The sequence below is a fragment of the Brachyistius frenatus genome, unplaced genomic scaffold, assembly GCF_029030835.1.
Source record: "Brachyistius frenatus isolate BFR_SWC_R1_liver_20210118 unplaced genomic scaffold, ASM2903083v1 Contig_8, whole genome shotgun sequence".
NCBI classification, from domain to species: Eukaryota; Metazoa; Chordata; class Actinopteri; family Embiotocidae; genus Brachyistius; species Brachyistius frenatus.
Genome location: NW_027210607.1, coordinates 7,277,409 through 7,295,821, shown reverse-complemented (window position 1 = coordinate 7,295,821; position 18,413 = coordinate 7,277,409). Strand labels below are relative to the sequence as shown.

Below are 18,413 nucleotides of genomic sequence, written 5' to 3'. Positions count from 1 at the left end.
CTGCAGCTGCAGCTGGCTGCAGAAGTTGTCCCCGTCCCACCCTGCTGGCTGCAGAGACATTGTCCCCGTCCCACCCTGCTGGCTGCAGAGAAGTTGTCCCCGTCCCACCCTGTTGGCTGCAGAGACATTGTCCCCGTCCCACCCTGCTGGCTGCAGAGAAGTTGTCCCCGTCCCACCCTGCTGGCTGCAGAGACATTGTCCCCGTCCCACCCTGCTGGCTGCGCAGCTGCGGCTCAACACGGAACTGCCTGCTGCTCTCCATCTCTGCAGACAGACGAGGTGAAGACTTGCTCTGAAACGCTTGAAGACAGGAGCATTTTTGGGCTGACTGGGGTTGTTGTTTTCTCCCCCCACCCCTCCCCCCCGTCGTTAATGTGAGTAATCGCGTCGCCTTTTAGCCATAAAACAAGTTTTTTATTGTGTAGCTCATCGATGAAAACAGCAGCTCCGCGAGCTAACACTTCACATGTATCCCGACGTTTACTAGCTAGCTCGCTAGTTAGCTAGCTCGCGTTAGCTGCCCTGCGGAACATATTTATCCCACAACTGGACTCGACAGATGAACTCAAGACACGAAGTTAGGAGACACGTGTAGTTTGTCACCGGTAAACAGGCCGTAAACAGGCCGGTCCAACCACGGACTGCTGTCAGCGAACTTCACTTGAGGCTAAAAACAAAACATCGGTGTGTTCACGGTGAACAAGTCACAGACCGCAAATACAAAATGTTCACAACACCTGGAGGTTCAGTGTTATAAACACTAAACCAACAACACCTGAAGCATTATGTTGTTGTTGTTGTTGTTGTTGTTGTTTAAAGCCTTATATGTGAGCCAGTTAACGTTAAGCGAGGTGATTTAGACACCGCGATGGTAAATGTTGATGAGAGACCTCGACGAAAATAAATAATAATAATAATAATAATAATAATACATCAAAGGTTCAAGTTCTGAATAATAATTAAAAAAAAAGTCCTGCTCAGGGACGTGTAGTCGTATTAAAGGTATTTTGTTTTTGGTCCATCTGACTCGTATATTAAACATGTCGTCATTAATAGTGAAGCTTCCTGTTCCTGTTGTCGCTGCTGCAGGTGGGACAGCTCACCTGACGTGTGACACACCCCCCCCAACACCTACACTGCTTTTTGTAAGGCAAAGAGGTTGGAAACCAAGAATGGCTGAATATTTAACAATGTGTTGTGTTTTGCTGTCAGTTGAATGTGGTGAAAGTATAAAGTTTCCCTCTGAAACGTGGTGGAAGTATAAAGTTCGCGTGGAAGGGAGGTTCCTCAAAGTTGTACTGAAGTACAGTACTTGAGTAAATGCACTTGCTTGCTTTCCCACCGGTGATGAGGGCCATATAACCGTATCGGCCACGGTCCACGTGAAAAATTAAGGTTTTTTTTTGGAAATCATAGGGGTCTGACGAAACTGAGCTGCCATGTCTGGTCCTGACCCTTTACACAATCATGTTGTTGGTTTACCGTATTTGAGTCTCTTTTCTCAGTATTTACCAGGCGAAACACCTTCCGGATCAGTTGTCTGCATTACGCACAGTTTGAACACTTGTGTTTAAAAAGCTGATGCACCAGTTGGACAGTGGAAAATGGCTAATTATCTTGTGAGTCACCACACTGTCAAAAGGACAAACCTTTGAGTGTCCTTGTCTTTTGTTGGCCTGTCTTGTTTAGTTCATGAATTGACTTGTGAGAAAGTTGTCAGAAGTTGTGACCAAGTTACAGACAGACAGACAGACAGACGGATAGACAGATAGATAGATAGATAGATAGCCATCTTGTTACCTACCTGTGCAATTTGTAACATTTTCTAAGTTGGTGACTTTTGCTTTCAGGAGACACTGAGGCAAACATCCAAACTATTTTTTTGTCTGTGCTCCTGGTTCTCCTGGCAATAATCCCATCTCTCTGTTTACACTGCTTGGAGGCAGAAAACATCCCTGATCAACGAAGGAGCTGCTAAGTTTACTGTTCTGTCAGAGGAATGCTTCACTCGCCTGAACTGAGGGCATAAAACATCATTTTAGTGCCCCGGGCTGTTAAGGTGACACTGCCCTTTCCTTTTCTGTGCCTTTTTGTATTTTAAGGGGTCACTGTGAAGTGAAGGAGAATGTTGATGACTATGAAAAATGTCAATAGACCAGGTGTCTGGTCAGTTCCGGGACTAGTGTACCTTGTCACCAGATTTAATGGGCTGATTTTAGGACAGGCTAAACTGAATGCTTTTAATGATAAGGACAATTATTGTATTTCAATTCTTAAGGGATACAACCAGAGACATCCATAGGAAAATCGAGGTTGCATGCTCCTCTCTATCTGGAAGACAACATTAGATCTATAATATAGAGCTACTTGTGTGTGGTTTGCAGTGTCGTTAACACATGCTTTGTAGGGTTTAGCGATCTGATCAATGTTGGATAATGACATTTCACCTTCCCCACATGTATTTCAGTGAATTACAAAGGGTCTCACTTGTCACGACACTTGAAAACAATGACATCATTGGCCCAAACGGGGCAGCTGGTTATGGCGTACCCATGGTTAATTAGAAAACAAGAATATAAACAAATAATTATTTTGTGAATATTCTGTAAAACTTCCTTAGCATTGGAGAGCCTCCCAATTTCACACGACAAAATTCAATTAGATTGAAGAAATAAAAGTAGGTTATTTCACAACCTGAAGCAAATGTGTCCATACCACATAGTCATGAATCGGAAGCAAATTTGGATCTGGCTGTTCCTTTATTCTGTGAAACCGTTCAGTACAGACGAGGAGGTTTTAGCAGTAGGGAATAAAAAAGTTCTGAGAGGAGAGCATTGGTGTGTCCCAGCTGTAAAAACGAATTTTCTCTGCAAACTCTAAACCTCCCAAATGGGGATTTCACAGATCAAAGATAATTTTACCTTTGAAAATGATATATCTTTACTCAGTAGATGTATATTCAGATGAACATTAATTACACTAGCCTAAATGAGGTGTCCTCATCTGGCAGCTCGGGGTCAAAGAGATCAAGAAAAACAAATCTCTGTTTTATGATTGTCCCTCTGAATTGTCTTTTTAAGGCTCATCTGGCATATGTCTGTGCTTGTGTCATGCATTTCATGAGTCAGAGATGAAAAAAAAAAAGACCATTGAATATAAAATCTCTAAATACATTAGAAGCAGATCTCAAACAGGCATTAACAGATTCTCTCACAATAGCATGTGAGAAATTATTAATTATATATTTAGTTTTGTACAAAAATGGCTCATTGCTCTGGTCAAAAGGATTTAGTTTCAGCATAAGCCACGTCTATTGTTTATGTTTATCATTATTGTTTATGAAGCTGTCTGTAAAACCAGCTACTTTCAATCAGCTTGTACCAGCTTCATAACTTTTTGTCTTCTTGGTTTCTGTAGTCTTTGGTACCAATCTTTCAGCTTTAGGCTCTTGCCCCGTCCACAGAAATAGTCTGTATGCTTACTACGCCCCTCAGTCTCATTGTCATGGGCTACTGAACACTCCAATTAGCATATGCCATGTCTTCTGTTTTTTCCTTTCTGTTGAGTCCGTTTTACAATTGTTGCCTGAATTGTTAATAGGATATTGACAGGTGGTAGCTTTAGGCCTCAGTGGAGTGAACTACTTCTATCATGCAGTTTGAAAAGTGCCCACACGGGAGCTACAGATACACACCAGTAGGCCTTTTCTTAATTGTTAATCATCTTTCCGTGACATTGAAGAATTAAGCAAGAGTATGGTTGAAAATGAAGTTCTGAGGCTTAGCCGCTCGGGCGGCAATTAAGTTTGTTGCGTGAGGAATCCCTGACATTTCTGCATGGACTGTTGAAGGTACAGTTTTGCCTGTAGTTCAGTGTGAAGACAGATCCCAAGAGTGAACTGCCATTGTCCTAAGCCGTGCCTCTTAAGATGAGTGTTAATTAGTTTTTTGGTCAAATTCTTCAAGTGCCTACCTCAGACTTCTGTGGCTTATGATTGGAGATGGAAAGTGCTCAGTGCAGTGGTAGCTGTATGCTAGCTTCATGACGTTCAGGTGATATGTTCTGCAGTTTCCGACAGTTTTATTCTTTGCTTCCCCATTTTTTGCCAAAACAGGATCTTTTACAGAAATAAATATTTGTTTTGCCATCAAATGCTGGACAAATTGAAATTGCAAAGGGGCAATCTTTGTACAATAGCGCTGAAACACTACTGCTTCAAAGCCTGGATACTACTGAAGACATCAAAATTGTGAAATAACATGAACAGAATCCTGCAGTAAACAAAAAGTGTGAAGCAAAATATGTTTCATATTTTAGATTCTTCTTTTGCTTTGATAACAGCTTTGCTTGGCATTCAGCTCCCACATATGCTCTTCACTTGTTGGCTGCTTTTCCTTTACTCTGCAGTACAGCTCATTCCAAACCATCTCAATTGAGTTTAGGTCCAGATTTGATGCAGCACTCTTTCACTTTCTTGCCTGGTCAAATAGCCTTTACGTAGACTGAAGGTTTGTTTATCACAAATGACTCAAGTGCAAACCAGATGGGATGGTGTATTGCCTCATAAATTTGTGGTAGCCATTCTGGTTATAGTCTGCCTTAAATTCTGACAAAATCGCCAACAGTATCATCAACAAAGCCCTGTGACACCATCACATCTCCTTTATGCTTAATGATGAAAACCACACACGTCCTGTTGGAACCATAAATCTCAAACTTTGATTTATCAAACCAAAGTACAGATTTCCATGTTCATTCCCTGTGTTCCTTGGCCCAGGAATTGGGATCTTGTTATTGGTCTCCTTGAGCTGTATCTTTGCAGCAGTTTCACCATGAAGGCCTGATTCACACAGTCTCCTCAGAACATGTTGACATGTGTCTCCGAAAAACCTTGCAATGAGTAGGCGTGTCAAATCTTTTAACTGGTTCTGTACATATCACTGTCATGTAAGAGAGTCAGCTGTCTGTCTTACCACAGCTTTACTCTATTCCCTCTGCAGGATGTTCCGCTTGCGGGCATTGTCCGCAGTCTCGGTGGGCCTAGCGCAGTTGTCCCGGCCTTATCACAGCGGGGCAGCGCGAGGGTCGGGCCGGAGGAGGCTGATGCTGGCAGCCCTGGCTGGGGTAACTGGTGTGTCTGCTAGTGCTGGACTGCTCTGGACAAGGTAGGACTGGGCCCATAAATACACCTTTGTACATCTGTACTACTGAGAAAATAATAATGGCACTCTTTATACTTCATTTCAATTTAAAAGCATTACATTTATCTCTCAAGGGGCAATTTGAAGCAAGCTGGTTTGTAAATAGCCATGTGATTGACTGATGGGCTGTTATGGGCCTGCCTCTTGTCCAATGTCATTTGGGATTGGCTCCAGGCTCAGTGTTGCCGTGATATTCATTCTTTATTTGTCTTTAAAGCTGCATTTTTATGGATTTCCTGCCACATCAAAAAGATTCTCCTTGAATGACACGCCTCTCTTTGGACTGTGTCCTCTTGTGTCTTACACTATTAGTTGCAAGGCCCTCTATTTGATGTGGTCCACAGTAAAAGAGCAGACTTTTATGTACTTTAGATTGAGCAAACTAGGATTTGCTTGGAGTGCAGTGATCAACAGCATTTTTGACTTTCAAGCACATGCCAAATTAAATTTCCCAAGTCACAATATTTTTTATGGCTATCCATTACTAAGGAGGCTGGTGTTTAGTTAAAGCAAAGCAGTTGAGAGCGTGTTAACGTGAGGGCTCTTTGGGGACAGAATCACTGGGCTGCAGGAGGCAAAGTGATGGATGGTGCCTCAGGGCATATGAGACAGATGGGATGAGACCGTTCCAGGCCTGCACCTCAAACCTCATTCTCCTTGTGTCTCATTAAATTGAATTATTCAGCCTGCCCCAGACAGACCTAGCTATTTATTATTATTATTCCAATTTTCAATTTAGTCAGGAAAATGGTCAAGTGGGAGTTTGCCATGGTGAACCCCACTGCATTGCACTGAAAAGCAAAACGCAGTGCAGCACATAATCTCTCTGTTTTATCTGTTTAGTATCCTCGACACAGCACATGCCTACTATAGCTGCAACACAATCTGCTACATACTTCACTGCTTCTACTTGGCACTAGAGTTAAACACAAAGAGATATTGCAATACTCAAACATCTTGTCAGATAACGTAGAAACTCCCCCTCAGGTGTTGATCTGTTTCTAATCTGTGTCTTTGTTGAAAACAAGAGCGTACGCAGATGCGGGGCCTTCTGTTCGACACTCTGAGCAGCCAGGTGGAGAGGAAGCGGACTTTGTAAGCGATACAGACTCTGAGACAGAGTCAGAGAAATCGGTGGAGCCTAGCATTGGAGATGAAGAATCAAAGGATGAAGGTGGAGACGGGAAAAAAAAGAAACCACGCTCTGGATTCCGTGACCGCAAGGTAATCAATAACCAATAAACTTTCAGCCATTCAGTCAGTCTCCCATTTAATCCATCTCCAGAATGGTGTTTTGGAAGCCCCCCCCCAATCGATGTCCAATATGCAAACGCTAGTATATTTTGACAGGATATTTACGGAGACACACAAAGGTAATCAGCATGCATTTCTGCTGTCATAAACAACCGAAATGTGCCATCTTTATGATTTTATTGCTGTTAATTATGCAGCAGATGACAAAGGACATACAGAAGAAGTGCAAAGGCTCTTTGATTTGATGCCAAATAAACACAGTTAGTTGCTCAGAATGTTATTGGAGAGGAGAAAGAAGAAAGGCTTTAAACAATTGAGGCCCTTTCTTTTTAATAGAATGTGATGCAATGGTACAGGTACATCTGACTTATGGGTGTCAATGTAAAAATTGCACAGTCACTCTAGTCTCAGCAGCAGCCTCTGTTGAAAGCGCATAGATGTCTAGAGAGTAAATTAAATCTGAGACTGTCCTTTAAGTGGTCCTTTGTTGATGGAGTTCCTCAGCATGTATTTGTGGGGATGTACTTAAACATTAAACATAGTTTGTTTTAAGAACTCAGATTTTGAGTTTCTTTGTCCTTCTGTGTTTTTTTCATAGCTTTCTTTTAAAGGTGATCAGGACCTTCTAAATAATATCAACTAAAATGCTAAATTATGCAGCAAGAGGGAATTTTAACTCCAATGTTGTTGTTTTTTTTAAATTCAGCGCTTTCTCCATTCTTACTTTTAAACTGATTAGCACTTCTGTCTTAGATGTGGCACAACAGTCTTTGAAAAAAATTACTGGTGTAACTTGAATTTCACCTTCCTGGTTGATTATGTGCATTTCCTATAATGGCACGAGAGAGCCTCAATGGTTGAAAGCTAGAAAAACCGGAGTCTCCATCAGTGTGGGTGATGCTAAGATCAGTAGATTGTAAATCTGAGGAGATGAAAGCAACAGAGAAAGGAAAGCGTATCCGAGACTTTCTGCCAGTCAGGCTCTCCAACATTTCAACACAACTGTCCTCTAACTTCTCATCCATACACAAGTGCCTCCTGGTGATATCCTCAAAGACCATTAAGGTCTGCTAAAGAAGAGGAACCAACCCTGAAGCATGTAATCATAGCTACAAACTTGAGAAGGGAGTGTAGTTTAATAAAAGTCTGTGTAGCTCTCTCTCACACTCTCGCTCTTCAAATTGATCCTGATAAAAGCCTCAAAACGTTGTAGATGTAAAATGTGTTTTACTTTTTCCACAGGGAGTTTCTGGAGTACACGCAATCATTCAATACCACAATAAATGACCAGCTGTGTGGATTACAGCTGAACACAGCCTCTAAACACACACCGCTCTATCAATTTCAAAGCTATGCGGCAACTTTTTGAAACTTTCTGCTGAATAGTAGTCAGCATGACAAAATAAATATTGACTTGGCTAATGTGAGCTGAATAAATTTGTTTCATATTTCCCAATAACAGCACAACATACCATGCTGAAAGTCTGTTGTTCTTACGTGTGGTCTCCTCAGGTTTGTGGCTTTGACTACTCTGCAGTCTCCTCTCATGTGAACCAGTCAGTCAGATTGACCCTGAAAACACTTGCTTTCCTGTTTAGATCAGGTGGAAGTTGAGTCAGGAGGCTAATAGACCTCCTCATCCAGTTTGGCAACTTCCTGCTGCCACCTACTTCTTCTGGTCACTTCACTCCCTCTCTTAACTCTCCTTCAGATTTATTTACCTTGCTTACACACATGAATGCTTGTTCTTTGATCCTGTTGATATTCAGGTGTATAACACTGGTGTTTGTGCTTAATGTGTGAAACGTGTGTCATAAATTGTGCTTCCTGTCTGGTTGGCAGGTGATGGAGTATGAGAACAGGATAAGGGCCTACTCAACTCCAGACAAGATTTTCCGCTACTTTGCCACGCTGAAGGTCATCAGCGAGCATGGGGATGCTGAGGTTTACATGACGCCTCAGGACTTCATACGCTCTATCACACCTAATGAGAAGCAGCCTGAGAGTGAGTTTTCTCTCTTTTATCTCGTTCCCCTTTGCAGTCTTTTAACAGTAAAGTAATTACACCCCACTCCACTTCTGTTTTATGATTTTACTCCTTTTTTATTCCTTAAGTGTGGCCCTGTAAATTCAAGTAAATGTTGTGTATGGTCCTGCCCCTCGTGTGTAATTTTAGCAATGTGACAGTACATTCTGTACATGCAGGTTGTTTGTGGTCATCACTATCCAGGGTGAGAGGTTTCCAGAAAGCAGTACTGAGATCATATCACTGGTACACCATTACCCAACACATCCTTCCTCTTTCGTGCTCCATCCAGCTACAAGGACACTTGGTACACGCTTAGCAGCTCTGAACTTGCGACAGTTCATGGCATAGCGATACCACTGACTATAAAGTACAAGGGGGAGGCGAGGCTGTCCGATCACGCTGCGTTGAGGGAATCGCGACACAGCAGTTGGTGTATCAATTAACGGGTTTAAACCAGAGCAGATCTCAGGCGTCACACATGGTGCCAGTGAGACATTTGATCTCCATGGGAGGGTTGTGAAGGCAGGGAGCTTAACTTGGCATACACGTGTTTCGGCACCGCTCATGTCTTTAAGTGTCATTATTATTCAGCACTAAAATTCAGTTAGATTTGTGTGGCATTTTATTAAATGGGAGTACATTAGCTTCCATCACACACTCGCAGTTTAATTCTCAGTGTGTCTGTTACTTCCAGAGCATTCATTCACAGCAAATGAGTCAAGCCTGCAGTTAACACTTAATAAGGACTTATCTGGACCTGCCACGTATGTGCTGCCTTTCCCGCTCACCTCAGCATTTCCATCTGTTCATCATGTTCAACACTTGGCCCCCACCGGCCTTCTATTCTTAGACCTTGCAGCCTTCCTCCCCACATCATGATTCCCCGGCTTCTCCTTTCTTTATCCCGTCTTTTACCCTCCCAAACTGGAAATAAAGTACACAGGAGCAGAGCTCGGTTGGATAAAAGAAGATCTAGCAAAGCAGACGATAAGAGAAAACGGATTTCTTTCAAAGACAGACATTTTAGTCTCTTCTTAAAGCCCCCAACCCAAGTGAGCTTAATCAACAGACTCCCAGACCAGTCAGGGTAAAGTCTCAGTTGCTGATGACAAACTGATGCATTAGTCTGCTTTTATTGTTTTAATCCTCAGCAGACTTTTTTGCCCCACTGATGATGATGAGGTATCCACAGTCTTGATAAATGGATAAAACAAACTGTGTCCCACTTTAGAGACTAGAACCTTAGAAGGTCATGGTTTGAAGCAATCCTTAAATCTGACAGGCTAGCCTGACAGAAGCCATTACATTTGGTGCTTTCAGGTGTTCCTTATCCCGGCGTTGAGTTAAAATGAGAATTTTATGGGTCGACCCAGTGATTTAGTGGTTAGGGCGGTTACTCACATGGGTTAAAAACACCATAGCAGCTGAGTCTCTGGCTGGCAGACCTTTACTGCATGTCATTCTCCTGCTCTCCAACACATGCCCTGTTTATTTCTACTGCAATGTCTAAATAAATGTAAACCAGCTGGAAAAGTTGGGAGGTTATTCGCAGAGGTCTTGGTTGTGATTAGGTTTCCGGAAATACAAGTGAAGCGAGCTTCAAATGAAATGATCCTATTCGCTTTGTTTGTGTACATTTTAATGAGTTTCTAATCCTACTCATCCTAAAGTTGATCTGATTTGAGACTGTTTTGACAGGTTCGTGGGCAACTTGTATATTTGATTGAATTTAGCAAAAAGCGAAGAAAATCACATTTAATGTCATTCTTACCGAGAGCAGAAATGTTTTTAACAACAAAAGAATTGATGACTGTTGCACAAAAAGACAGGACATATAAATGGAGTATAATAAACTTATACACCAGTGAAGGCTACTTATTTTTAACTGATCTATATGTGTGCTTCACTGACATGATTGTTCATTGTGTTAGCATGATATTACATTGATTTCTACTAAACCCAGACACCATGAGATACTCATTCAAAGATATTGTGTATACAAATACTGCATATTGTTGATCTCTGTGCTGCTGACCTGGATCTAAAAAAAATGTATCCATGTTGGAGAACTGCATTATAACTGATGATCAGGACAGTCAAAGCTGAATGCTGATGATTGTTTATTTTAAAGAATGGCAAAATGGAAATGAGTTGATAATGACTATTATTAATCTCTAGCACGTCATTGATTACCAGAGGTTCAGAAATGACACCAAGTAAATATAATCACTCTGCTTCATGCGAGGCATACATCTTGTTGTGCCTGTTTGTGTAACTAGACTGCCTCACATCCAGTTTGTCTGAATATTTCTGTCCTAAACTGCACATCTCTGTTTATTTGTATATTTTTCAGATCTAGGCCTGGATCAGTTCATTGTAAAGCGCTATGATGGGAAGGTAAGAAGTGTGTCTTGGTTGTAAAAAGAATAGAGGATCAACTTAGCTATCATGGAGGAGAGCAACAATTAATTGTATAATTCTTACTTAGTTTAATCTCTGGTTCATGATATCTGTTTAAAGTAACTAATGTGGGATTTTCCAAATACACTGTAGCCAAATTTATATGGCATTTCCCCAGAAAGCTGTGTACTAATAATATTTTATTAGTTTATTTCTTTTCCCACAGCAAGCCAGTCTATCATAAGGGTTTATTCCCCAGAATGACCAATGTGTAAAATGGCTTAAAGAATCAATTCATCCAAAATACAAAAAAAAAAAAGAATGTTTTGAGTTACTCCATATCCCCACTGTGGTGTCTGGCCATGCAGATAACTTCAATTTAATGTGCCATGGTTTTACGATATCCGCCCCTGAAACTTCTGCTGCTACCCCCAAAACAATAGAGGTGTTAATGTGCCCGACAGTACTGAAAAATATTGTTTGAAAGCCTAAGAGTAGTCTTCCCAGAAAAAATATTATAGTTACTCTGGACAATCTCAAAATTGACTTTCCAATATTATCACCATTTTACATATGAATTTTTTCTTGAGTAGAAAGCAATTCAAAGTCAACTCAACACACAAAAATGAATGCAGACTGTTTAGTAAAGTTATCATTTCAGAATCTTGTCAGAAATCTGCCATTTAACAATCAAAATATTGATCTGATTTTCATACAGAAAAGAAAAAGCACATGATTATTCGTCTTTATAAACCAGAATCGAGGAGATCAGTTCTTGACTTTGGGCTTTAAAATATGGAGACACACAGAAGGAGCTAAAAGTGATGTTCTGAATAGGTCTTATTTCAGTGTAGTAGTGTGAAATGGAAATACAAGTCAAATACACTCGGGCAGAAAAATAATTAGGTTCAACTCCCAGGTTAACTTATAGATGGATGCGTTGCTTATCAGCACCACGGTAACTTTTTGTGTACATACAAGTGGATCAATAGAGCCAGAATTATGTATAAATGGAGGTGATAATTCGGCACTGTAGAAATATACAATAAATCTGAGCTGTGTAAAAGATGGTTTATGGAAGGAGATAGAGGTGAAAATGGAAAGCAGCATTACGTTCAGCAAAGAAGGCAAAAATGAATAACAAAAATTCAAATACTACATTAACGACCACCATGATAAATTTAACTTATATTTCTGGGTCCATAAGGTTTGTTTGTGTATTCTCCTTAATTTTGTTGATTGCTGGCAAAATGTGCACAAGTTTGTTGGTTAATGTTTTATTACATCAACAGTCAAAATGGTGTTTTGTAATAATGTTGTTTTCTCATTGACAATACCCTGTGCATTTTGCTTTGCTTATTGTCTTTGCTTTGAGTACTCCTTTTCTGTCTGCTTTTCAGTCTGCTTCTGAACCATCAACTAATAATCTAAGTCATTTGCTTTCCAAATGTTGATAAAACTCTATGGGTTCTGAAGAAAGTTTCAAGAGCAGGGAAGAGCAATTACAGCATTTTTTTTTTCAACCTATGTATCTTATATCCCTGCCTTCAGTCTCAAGGCATCCACTTAATTTAACCTAAAAAAAAAAAAAAATCCCTTAACAAAGCACCTCCCCACTTTAAGAGGAACTGTAATATGGACATGTGCAAAGTGGGCCTGCCCACTGTATAATGACCTATTTAAAGACAATGACTTTTGATGAACCTTAGACCGGTTTTGCCCCCATGGCCACAGACTGACTTAAAGGTGCCAGTGTGTGTGCTCTAAATTATTACATTTCTCTGGTCACAGTCAGGATAAAAGAAGCTATAAATATATCATAAATCACCAACATCATTGCTTTCATTATTGCTTTCCTTGATATTGATTTGACCATTACTGCCCTCCCACAGACTGCAGGGAGCATCTCTCACACCCAGTAGCTCATTCATTTAATATTAGCTAATCATCATTGTGATAATTGTAGTTTCTAACCTCATTACAAAATTCATCAGCCCTCAGGTTGGAATGAGTTTCTACCTAATCTCCATTGTATTCGGATGAACCACACCAAGTCAGTGAGGCCAAAGGGAGACTGCGATCCATTTATTTTGCACAAGTCTCTTCTTTTAATACCTTGTTTGCTCCGTCTGCAGTTCAGTTTTGCCAGGCTTTACACATTTTCTGAACTTTTACTCAGTCCATTAAGTAAAGAGCCCAGGCTGCACGTTAATCAAAAGTAAATGTGAAATTCTGTGGCGGCCAAAATCAAAATGGAACACTCTTCATTTATGGCCCTTGTCTACTTACGTAAATGCCATCCCTATCTCTGGTCCTCGTGTTTCTATTATTTGTCAGTCAAATCTCTGGACAAATGACTTTCTGATACTGTATTTAGCTTTGGTTGTCCCCTGAGATTTTCCTGTCATGGTCAGAGTGGCCCGAGAGCTCCCCTCCCTGTCTGGCTCTGCCCAGAGACACGTGCCTCCTTCTCATTGGTTTAATGGGCACTTCTAGCTAGCTGGAGGAGGAATAAACCATTACTGTTTTTCTGCCAAGAAGCCATGAAATCTAGTTCACATGAAACCAAAACCTGCGATGAATTAGACCCAGATGAAAGGGCCCCGGCAAGTATAGTGGTGCCGTATCTGTAACATGTAAATCATTAAAGTAACCGAGGGTGTGGGGAAGTGCAAAGGGAGCATTTCAGGTAGGGGTTGGGTGCTAAACTACAATGGGAGCCAAAGTCAATGGCAGAGAGGACGTTATTGTGTGAGAATAACATGAGAGAGAGCTCTTAAATGTGCATGTCTCACTTCCCATGGTTGAATTTAAAATAGCCAAGCCAGAGATTTGTCACAAGCGTACTGTTGGGCCACGTTGTAAACCTCTCACGACATCCCTCTCTCCGCACTCTCCTGCTAACACTAATCGGTTTCAGGTTCTGTGTGTATGCAAGGCAAACATTTCATGCCTTATATGGTTAACAACTGGTATTCATCAGACTTGTTGCTGAAGTCTTTAAATGGGATTGCTCGCATTTATTTAACAGATTGTGGCGTTACACCTTTTCTCTGCCATTAATCCAATGCATCTCTGGGATTTCTCCTCCTACCCTAATCATGTGGGCATGCTTTCAGCTGTCGCAATCTTATGTTGATGTGACCTGACATTGTTAAATATTCTCTCGTGCTCTTATCAGCCATCCTCTTTCATTCACATAACAATTAATCCCTCCATTTTCTCTCTTCCCTTCCTCGTGAATAACCGTTATCCTCAACTCTCCGTTTCCCAACATCCCCACTTTCTCTCTGCCTCTTCCCCCAATCAATCTGTTATCTGATCCCCATTCTCAATCCACAAACTCCCCGTCCCTCCTTCTTCTCCCCGCCTTCTCTCCTCCTCCTCCTCCTCCTCCTTTGTCTCCCTCCCTCCTCATCTCCTTCCCGTTCTGACCCTCCCTCTCTGCAGGACTTCTGGCAGGTATGGGGTGTGTGCCGAGCAGCATGTGTGCACCTGAATGAAAAACTGCACTTTGTAGTCACTACCTACTCTCTCTCCTTCTCCTTTCTGATTTTTTTCTTCCTCTGATGCCTTTCTATTTTTTTCTATCTTTTGATTACGTACTCTCTCACTCCTCTGTAGAGTTATGGAGGAGGGTATAGATATTCACTGTTGTTAGTTCAGGGGAACGGCTAATGAAGTAGTTCTTCTCTATTTACCACATCTCAGCTTCAGCAAGTGTCAGACCAGAGTCATAGCCTCAGTTAAATTTGCAACCACTACAGGTAGGACAGCAGCCAAACTGTATTTAATGTAGGTATATTTTCTAACAGGAAATCAGTGGACCGCTAATAAAATGCTGAATTTACATCTAGCTTTTCTCTCAGACCGTAAACCTGCTGTATGTGTTGTTCTAAGCCAGAGGGGGGAAGTCAAACCTTTGGAGGTAGAAATACAGTATAATAAGCAGATTATACCATGGCCATTTAAAGTAGTTGTTACTGATTGGCTGGTCAACAGTACATTCAACTGTACATTACTAAGCAGTAATTGTGTTACTAACTGGTTTCATTTCAACAAACTTTAAAAAAAAAACCCAAAAAACATAAATACATATCTAAGTTTGGTTGGTGGCCATGGTATGAGCACAGGAATACACTGACAGATGTCTTTATATGGAAAATAACAGATGTGGTTGAGGAAGTGCCGCTCCACTTGTTGTTATGGTCATCTCCACCTCTGCCTTGTCTGTTGATTTGATATACCAAGACACCGAAGTCGTTTATTTCACTTGCATAAATGTGTACGGATTTGTTCATTTTACTGCATCCTGGCTTCCAGAAGCACCTGAAAAGGATTTCCTTTACGACACTGCATCAGAGTTGTAATTCAAAATTTTCTGATCGACACATTTATGTGGGTAAGTGTAGATAAATGAGGCCCAGCCTATGAGCCTTATCTTCTCAGTGATTTGGCCTTTAAGCAGGTCTGAATGCCAGTCAGGATGATGTGATATGATAAGCACAGAAAGGGCAGGTTACAACCTGTTCACCGTATAATGACAGGGAGTGTCTGAAACTGAAATGTGCACACACCCCATTGTGTGCGCACTTTGATCAAATATGCAAACTCACACTCTGTATTGTTATAGGACATTGTGTTGAAGACCTTCCCAGTGCCCTTTGTATAGCTTGTTGGAGGCAGCTGCAGGCCAAGCCTTCCCTGCTGAATTATTGAAACTATACTTTGCCTCGACAGGGTTTATTAAACGCTGCAGCACTGCTACATAATTTACACTAAACTGGTCACCCCCCCCCCCCCCCCCCCCCAAAAAAAAAAAAAAAAGTATAGTTCACATAGACTTACATTTTTTGGAGAATGTCAAGTCTTGCAAAGCTGAGATGCAATAAGCAGCCAAAATTAGTAATTTATAAAAAGTATTGATCAATGCCAAATCATAGCAGTGCTGTTCCCCTGCACTCCCTCTGTTTCATCTTTTCATTTCTTCTGAGATATCAGCTATAGCTTCCCACATGCTTTGGCGCTCTAGCTGTTTTCCCAGCATGCACTGCTCTATTGCCTGTGTCTCAGAGACAATAGCTGGTGGTGGCGCCCCCTCTATCCGCATGGTGGCATCACAGGGTGGTTTTGGACCCAGGAAATTGCTCTGTTAGCTAACGTCAACGCTGTATTGATGTGCTTGATAGCCTTCACAAATCCATCCTCTGGAGTATCCGGATGTCAGTGCTGCATGATTTCTATAGAGCATGGTTTAGAGTTACTGAAGGCAGGACTTTGGTCTGTGCGTCTGAAATGTATCCAAGTTGTTCCTACATGCTGTGGCCCTCTCCTCTCCTTACGAACAGTAAAGCCACACCATCTTCTCCGCGACCTGCTACGACTGGGAGCAGACACCTGTCACTCAGAGGGAGTGTGGACGGGGCTGCTTCAGTGAAAACAAGCAACTTGTCACACTAACTCTTATCATGTTCACCCTTTCTGATTTCACAGGAATCTCCCAGGGGCTGCTGTTTGGACTGCCAGATCTCTCTTTTTTTTCTCTTTTTTTTTCTATTTTCACACCGTCTCCAACTCTCACATGCCTTCTCTAACCTTTTTGTCTGTTTTGGTGTCTATAAAAGCTCACACATAAACACACAGACACAAATCAAATCCTGTCTTTCTGTCCCTCTTTTCTCCTCTAATCTATTCGAGGTTGGATTGTCTCCAAACCTGGTCAGCTAATTCGGTTCCCTCTCACCTATTCTGAGACAGCTGCCGCTCCTCAGCGAGCAAATTGTATTTGTTGAGTGTTCCACATCAGCACCCATTATTCTGAATGCATAATTACAAGTTATTAACAGTACACCTGCTTTGCGGTTACCCCTGAGACTAGAGGTGGAAAGCTAATACATTAATGTTCTCTCCATCCACAAACCTGTCTGCCCACTCACAGACTGTGCAGTTTTGATTTGAAGGTTTCACATACAAGGAGAAAGTGCTCACTCTGGACCACTCTGACGGTTACGCATGTGTGTATATTTTCTGTGGCCAAGTACTCAGTATGCAATTATGTGGTGTTTGGAGTTTGACTGGAGACCGTGCCCTGAGTGCAGCACAGAGGAAGTGCACTTACACACTGTCAGATCTTTCAGCCACCATTCAGAAATCTCAGGCTTGGACCCGGGTTCACTTTACCATCAATCAGGTCGCTGGGAATTCTGTCCCCCCTCAAACACATCTTTTGTTGTAAATGCCAAAGTAACAGTAATCCCCGAGCTAGCACATCACACAAAGAGGCACAAAATACATGAAGGTACTCATTCATTTTTAATGCATTTCTCGCCCACCTTCTGCCTCTCTTTCACTCTTTCTGCACTCTCCCTGTGTCACACTGTACATCACTCTCATTTTGATGCCTCCGCACCGGAAACATCATGCTTTCAGTTGTCTGTCCTTATGACTATATGTCCGTCTCATTCTTGTGAACGAGATATCTTAGGATGGAATTTCTTTCAACGTTCTTTCAAAGATGAACTGAATAGAATTTGATGGTCAAAGGTCACTGTGACCGCACAAAACATATTTGTGCCCATTAGTCAAGAATTGTGGCATAATTTAATACAAATGTTTAATTGAATAAAATTATTCAGTTATGACATTTTTTATCCCCCCCAAAAAAAATCAAAGGCAAATTCACTGTGACATTATAATGTTCTGCAAAAACACTTTTCTGGCCATAACTTCAGAACAGAAGGGGAGATTATCAGAATCAACTTGCTGTTGTTCTATCAGAATTGGCTAAACATTTGAGCACATAAAGAATTTGACTGTTTTTTGTTCCTACAAATTTACACACCAGATATACAGAAGAACAAGAATATTTCATAAATCATAGATGTAAACTACACCTTGACTGGTCAATGGAGGCATCCAACTGCGAGGCAGTAACCAGTAAATCCCCAAACCCCAGTAGTTCTGTTGAGACTCACCTGTGCCAAAGATGAGAGGTCACATGGAGACAGGCGTCACTCGAGCGCAAACACTCTACACAACCATGAAAGCAAAGACAAATAAAATGGGATGAAATTCCCCGTCTTTGCAGGCTGAGCTTTTCATCTTCAGAGGCAGATCTCAGCCTCGACCCATAAATTCATCTTTCAGTTGTAGCACTCTGAGCCTTAGAAAAGTCATTGTATCTTTAGTGTGATAATTAATATTTTAAAGTTTGAACACTGTGTGGCTTTTGTCCCATTCTTTGATCATTCTCTTCCCTCTTCCTCTGTTATCGGGGTGACCGCAGCTGCAGTGTTGGACAGGGTAACAGATCGTATCAATAACAAAGCACTGCAGCCGGTGCAATGTTATTAGAGCGGGCCAAGTCTAAGCCGCAATCAGCTCCTCAGCCAGGTGCCTAGATACACAGCGATGGTGAAGTCGTGTAACCAGCAAGAGTAAAACTAGTGGGAAATGGATAGGTGGCAGATTACTTATTTTTAGTATCTAAATGTCCATGTATTTAAATCAGTCACTTCAGCAGCAGCCCG

At 41.5% G+C, this 18,413-nt stretch overlaps 1 protein-coding gene across 3 annotated transcripts in view; it reads left to right on the top strand.

The window, feature by feature from the left end:
• The first annotated feature begins 237 nt into the window (after positions 1 to 237).
• The window catches only part of micu1 (mitochondrial calcium uptake 1), a 31,538-nt gene continuing 13,362 nt past the window's right edge, over positions 238 to 18,413 (top strand). Inside the window, exons 1-6 of one of the 3 annotated variants that reach the window (XM_069690166.1) lie at positions 238 to 374; positions 5,001 to 5,165; positions 6,230 to 6,425; positions 8,298 to 8,460; positions 10,838 to 10,881; positions 14,335 to 14,346. In XM_069690166.1, coding sequence (XP_069546267.1) covers positions 373 to 374; positions 5,001 to 5,165; positions 6,230 to 6,425; positions 8,298 to 8,460; positions 10,838 to 10,881; positions 14,335 to 14,346 — 582 coding nt within the window. In that variant the 5' untranslated portion in view covers positions 238 to 372. Of the gene's footprint in view, positions 375 to 5,000; positions 5,166 to 6,229; positions 6,426 to 8,297; positions 8,461 to 10,837; positions 10,891 to 14,334; positions 14,347 to 18,413 lie in introns of all 3 variants that reach the window. The other 2 variants (XM_069690167.1, XM_069690165.1) reach the window with 2 other exon arrangements.